At 44.3% G+C, this 6,697-nt stretch overlaps 1 protein-coding gene across 1 annotated transcript in view; it reads right to left on the bottom strand.

Annotated features, from left to right (window-relative positions):
* The window catches only part of Octalpha2R (alpha2-adrenergic-like octopamine receptor), a 227,373-nt gene that overhangs the window by 19,974 nt on the left and 200,702 nt on the right, over window positions 1-6,697 (bottom strand). Inside the window, exon 2 of the mRNA XM_076373109.1 lies at window positions 1,553-1,933. Coding sequence (XP_076229224.1) covers window positions 1,553-1,933 — 381 coding nt within the window. The remainder of the gene's footprint in view (window positions 1-1,552; window positions 1,934-6,697) is intronic.

Genomic DNA, 6,697 nt, shown 5'->3' with positions numbered 1-6,697 from the left:
AAGAAGAAAAGGAAGTAAAGAACTTTCCTAGATAACTCAACTATTATCCATGAAATAGAACCTCGAAGAAGAAGATAAAATAAAGAACACTCAGATGTAACTCAAATTTTATCCATTAACTAGAAGGCTCCCGAAGAAGAAGATGAAATAAAGAACGTTCCTAGATGTAACTCAACTTCCATCCATTACCCGGAAGAATCCCGAACAGGAAGACGAAATAAGGAACGCACTCGGAAGTAACTCTAATTTCATACGTTAGCCAGAAAGATTTTGAAGCGGCCGTGGAACGAGAAGGTAGGAAAGAGAGCATCGAGTGTAGTTTATGAGGAACGATCAGAAGTAGCAATTTCAGAGGGACGGTTGCCGGGCATGATCGATTCGATTCTCGATACACGAGCCGCCGCCGGTGGGGAAACGGCGGTCCGTTATTGTGCCTCGAATCCGCGGCACCTTTATTCGATTCCATTTGTACCGCGACGGGAACCGGCGGCTCCCGGAGTGGGGGGCAAACTGAAATCCAATAGCGAGTCTCTGGTTTCGGAGAGAGAGTTTGCCAGTCTCCATTTTTATGCGGTGCATCGACTGCCTGGGACCGGGCCCGAGTGTACCCGGGCTGGTGTATTCAGATTCCAAACACAAAACCGATGTTATTGGGTGACTGGGATCGGAATGCGAACGAGGAGACAGATGCGACTTCGAGATCGACTTTGGACACAGACTGTGTGCTTAGGGGGGCGTTTAGAAAGGGCTTGATGTATCGTTTTTGGGGTGAGATCTTGGAGATTTGTCGGGGAACGCCGAGAACTGGGTCGAATCTGATGTGCAAGCGATTTGGGAGACGTTGGTCTGGTATGTGACTGATTCTTACTACTGGGAGGCTTCGGTGGACAGTATTGAAGTGGAATAAGGCGACACTGGGCAGACATGTGTAGACGTTTACAGATAATTCTGGGTTCTACGAGTAGGTTCTGTTGCTGTGTATTGTATACAACAATTCGTATGATTGGAACATGGATAAATAAAGGTAGAGAACAATTTAATACTTTTCGTGATGGATATTGCATATTAATCTAAATGCTCGGTAGTTCTAGTGTTAATATTAGAACTGGTGCAATATTAGAGCCTACAGAGTTCAAAGGGTTAAAGCACAGAAAACTTCAGTTCCGACTTGACTATATACTATTCCAAGAGATTCGAAAAATTCAAAGAAAGAATCATCCATTAGTAAGCTCGAATCTCAAACTAAAATGAAACGCAACTGAATCGAATGAACGGTTGAACAATTGGACTCTTAAAATTCATTAAAATATTTAATATTACAACTGGTGCAATATCGGAGCCTACAGAGTTCAAAGGGTTAACTGCGATTATATATCGAGTCGATATTAACCCTTTGCACTCGGAAGTATTTCGTTAGAAATACTTAACACTTTCCAACTAGACAAAGATGATATTTTCTGAAATTAACTCAAAGAGAGATCACAAGTAAATTGAGAAAGCTCCTTTACGCAACTGAATCGAATGAACGGTTGGACAGTGGGAAATGACGAACCTTCAAGGTGTCCTTCTCCTCCATGGGTATGCTGTTCCCTCCCCCGGGATCGGCCTCGGACGTGCTGACGTCGCTCGCGCAGTCGCACGTTACGATCGGTATCTGAACGGGCTGGTTCTCGATGGTCGCGACGTTCTCCATGACGGAGCACGGCGGCTTCTTGGTCTCGGTGGCCGGCGTGGTCTGCGTGAAGCTGGTCTGCCTGACGTCCGGCGATTCCGGCTGCATCGGCGGACGCCGCCGCGGCTGCTTCCGGATGCCGCGGCGCGCCCGTTTCTTCGCCGCGAAGTATATACGTATGTACACGAACACCATGATGCACGAAGGGATGTAGAAGCTGCCGAGCGCTGAATAAAGGACGTAGCCGATGTCCTCTGAAAGCTGCGAACAGAAACGAACGCCGCGTTCAATGGACCCATTGTCGGGACGGCCCCTTTGTCTCCTCGCGGGGAATCGAACTAATTTATCGTTTGATACTTTATCGCGACGGCGACGTGCCTCTTAGGCTAAATGCGCGCCAGCGATTCGCGGGAGAACGCTGCCGCGTTTCGAAGTTCTTCCGTCTTGCGAAAAGAAGAAAACGAAGATTTGATATTGTAGTAGAATTTTTAGCGACTTAACCAAAACCTAACCAATACCTAACCAATACCTAACCAAGACCTGACGATGACCTACCTAAGACCTAACCAAACCTTGTAAAGCCGGGGAAAAATTTGTTGAAAAATAAAGGTAAGAGAGTTGCGAGAGCAGAGTCGTGTGTTGGCCTCCGTGGCATTGAGTTGTACTTTTCACGTGTTGTCCGTGTTGTTTCCATATTTTATTCAATACATATATTTATTCCTAGCTCTCGATTACCTAAGATCCACCATTTCATTATCTATACTATAGTAACATTATAATATTTTTATCAAATTCTTTGGGACTTCTGCGAGAGTGTCCTATGGGAAATTTGTACCGTTGCTTCACTGCAGTTGTATTTATTAGGGAATGATTATTGTTAGTATATTCTTGAACTCTTGAAGCTAAATGTCATTTGGCATTTAATTCTAGAGCTTTACGTTTCTAATCTTCCAAAATCGCGGAATCTCCCAATGATATTGCACTGGGATCCTCTCGCTCGTGTGCGCACAGCTTTAATATTGCTATTCTCGATTTATTGCGTCCGATGCTTGTTTTTACTGCCCCGCAATTAAACACCGGCCGAAGGTATCCCTTTCATCGTCTGCGAGTCGACGGGACATCGCAAATGAAATTTCCACGGGTCCGCACGCCTTTGACCAACGACTGACTGATTCGATTCATCTCTTCCGCTGCTTCGGATTTATGTCTCTATTTTTCTGTCCACGCTCGCGCATTCCGCGGCTGGCGCGGTTCAACTTGTGATCGGCGAAAGGATCCAGTCCGAATTTGTACCGCGAATCACATTCGCGATTCACCGTTATTCACGTACAAAACCTCAATATCTCTATTTCATTCTTTATCGTTAACGTTCAGGTGTCTTTATTCCTTCACTGTCAAACAGGAAATAATCCTATTCTCCACCGTTTGCTCTGATGAATGGAGAAATATTCGAGATAATCGAGAGAAACCGTGAATCGGTTGCTGCGACCGAAGGGTTAAAGGTAGTTTCACGACGAACGGCGCGAAGCGAGCGATACGCAGAGAAACGTTACGTCGCGTACGTGGCTGCAGGGTTTCCGTTCAAGGGGCGTGCACAGGCGTGCGAGTTGCCGTTTAATACAATTTAATTTACGGACAGGCGGCGCCGCGAACTCGCTGGAACGGAACGGGCCGCCGCTCCTGAACGCAGGACGTTTGATTCCGCGCAATAACTCCTGCGCGAGCGCGCGTTTCGCGTTCCATTTGCATACGAATTATTAACGACGGTTACCGACGCTAACGGCTGCGTTAACGAAAACGCCGCCGACGTTCCTTTATTTATTATGCGCGACAGGCCGCGGATCGCGGCTGTTTCTCATCCAACGGGGACGTTGTTCGCCGATTCACGGTGATCGTCCAGGTTCATGGGAATTTGCATTCATCGGAGAGGCCTGAAAAATCACGACTGCGCTACTTTATCTTCTGGGTCAATTCTTTTGGCGCAGTCAAATGATTTAACACTTGGGCGACCACCTAAAAAGAACTATAATTAGAATCTCCTTCGTTATCTTCAATTGAACTCATTCAATTCGGTTAGAAACTGCGTTTTGTAAAGAGAACTGTATTTGATGAATTGCAAGTAATCCCACTTCAAGACTTACTAAATAACAAAAGGAAAGATAAAGGCAATACGTTGCTAAGTGAAAAGTGGGAGACCTCCGCATTCGGTTGGCTAAGTTAATATTCTATTCTTTCCATTTTGTGTATTTTTCTCTATGAAATGCGGCGTTCAACGTGTTAACACTAAAACTACCAGAGGAGTCAAATGACCCATGTCTTCTTTTCGCAATTATTAGAAAGGTAACAAATATTTCTCTGAAAAATTATTAAAGAAATTCATTCAGCACTACGCAAATTGAACTGTAAATCAATTAAAGTCTGAACAGATGCACTCTTGGAGTTTCCATAGCAAAATTTTCAAAAGTCAATTGAAGTGCTCGGTAGTTCTAGTGTTAAATCAATAATTCGAATGATGAAACAATAACAAAATATTTCCAGTACGAAAAATACTGAACCCTCCGAAACCCAACAACGCTTCGACCAAAATCCCACGGTTCGTGTTCTTAATAACAGCGGCTTGTAATTCAGCGTAGAATCTCTCCGAGGATTCTACCGCTCGAAATTCGCGGAAGCTTGTAACACGATAAAGTGCATCCGTAGGATGCTACGACTGCGGCGAGAGCTCATTGCCGATATCCGAGCCGGCGTTCTTGTTCCAGCGGCGCCGCCGACTATTCGAATTTCCTGCGAGAAATAGGGGACAGGCTTTATTTAGTCCCGCCTAACATCGAAGTTGGACTTTACCGAACGAATTCCGGCGGCGGTGACCGTCGCCGAGCTAACCGTAGCTTCTGGTTCTACCTTAACCAGTCATAATCCCCGGCATCGCGTTACACGCCGCCGCCCTCGATTTCAGGCGGCTGCTGCTTCGCCGCGCCGCGCCGCGCGGAGCGTCTCGCGGAGAAATAATGAATCCTCGCCGGGGAAACAGACGGCGCGGAGGGACCCGGCGTGAATTGGGTTTATGGCGGCGACGTGACTCCTCCGCGTTCCGCGGGATTATCAATATCTATGCGGTTCTGTAATGCCACCCTATTTATGGTTGAGCCGCGTGTGCCGGAGGATCCCGCGCGGATGTGCTAACACCTACCTATACCGAGGCGCGTTCGTTGTCTGCCTTTTTTATCCCGGCCGACCCTGCTACAGGGGAAATCCATTTATCTCCGAGGAATTTTTGTAAGCGCGCGATTAAGGAATTGTGGAGGGGACAGTGTTTGGTCTGGCGTTGTTTTAATCGTGTGGATACTTCGCTGTTTTAGTTGACACTTAAGCAGTTGACTGTGTTTGACGAGTACACGCGTCATCTTAAAATTCTTAAGGGGGTTTTTTCAACGATGGAGTATTTAGTTTTTCGGACAAACGTGTAATTCTTCTTCGTTTCGCTGTAGTTTTTCGTTGGGATATGTTTGAAGCGCATTTGGCCTGCATTTAATGAGTATACACTTCATTATTTGATTTTATTGCGCAATGAGAGATTTTTCAAACTAAGTTCTACGCTTAACTGGTTAAGAAAAATATTATTTGTAATAGTTGGAGAATTTATTACTTTTCAAGGATCAATCGTTAATGTTTGGAGCAAATGTTATCTTCTTAAATTCTTTCCTTTTTCTAAATATCGACGATGTAGCTTGATCGTACAGTTCAATCATTTGCAAACTGTAGTATATTGTAATTGTTAAGATACGTGAATGTTGTTCTCGAGTTGAGGTTCGTAGTTGTGAAAGACTTTGGTCAGAGAGAATGAAGCTGTTATCAGAATTTCAAAGGGAGAACATTTATATTTTTACCGTATCAATACACGAATCCATTAATACCGAGGTTGCAGTTATTCAGGCGTATTTATAGGGCTCGTATTTCACGACAATCGTCGGGAAACGTTGCAAGCAATAAAAGTGTACACGAGTGCAACAGGAGTTCGTTCTTCCGAACCTATAGAATTGTAAAGTATTCCCCGCGTCTACTCGATATCGATTTATTCTACTTAGCATGACTTCGGAAGCTGCTCTCACAGTAGTGAGAGTCGGTCACGGGTCAGCCGCACAGAAAACGGCGTTCAAAGCACACTACCGTACTTCTACTTTGCGACTGGCATCGAATTCCTCTACAAATATCCCAGATTTTCTTTCCTACCGACGTACCGAACCTTTTCCTTCAAAAGCACAAGTTGAATTTCTATATTTCACCCTCTGCAGAATGCAATTCGAGTACCTCACGGTCAAACCGTTCCTAAAATCAACAGCACTATCCACCTACATCAGTTTACACTGTCGCATTCAATTAACCCTCTGTAGGCCCGTGTAACTTTGAAGTCACGTGTCAGTATATCGGCATCTTGTCGATCTATTTGATTTTGTACTCAAAGTGGTGAATAAAATTAACTAATCAGTTAAGTTCAACTTTTAACGTCGTAATTTGAAAGTTAGATATATTCGTTTGATGGAATTATTGAAACTATTGAATACGTTAATGTACTGCATAGATTTTGTTATAATCATGAACAAAAATTCGGCCCATAGAGGGTTAATATTGACGATGCTTCTATTGAGAAATTGAACAACTGAGAGACACCGAGTTTCTATTAGTATGACAACAGTAATTAATTGAAAGAAAAGATAATTGCTCGAAGAGAAATAAATTACTTTACATGTACTTAAAAAAAGGGCCATACAATGTCCACAAATTTCCAAAGTTCTCCAGAAACTCACACTCAGAACCATCCCGATTACTCAATCCAATTATTCAAAGCAGAGCTACACATCAACGAACATTTCGATTTTACAAATCGACGTTGTACATCTCAGAGAAGCTCGACCACTCCTTCGTTCTTATCACGCGTAAACGGCCAGTTATTCCGCGCAGACGGTCCCCGGGATCCCGAAGTCCCTCGTAAAACGATTAACGCTTATAAAATTTCATCTCCGCGCG

This window comes from Nomia melanderi, chromosome 13, assembly GCF_051020985.1.
Source record: "Nomia melanderi isolate GNS246 chromosome 13, iyNomMela1, whole genome shotgun sequence".
Classification (NCBI taxonomy): Eukaryota; Metazoa; Arthropoda; class Insecta; order Hymenoptera; family Halictidae; genus Nomia; species Nomia melanderi.
The sequence above is the reverse complement of the archived record's forward strand: the minus strand, read 5'-3'. Positions and strand labels throughout refer to the sequence as shown.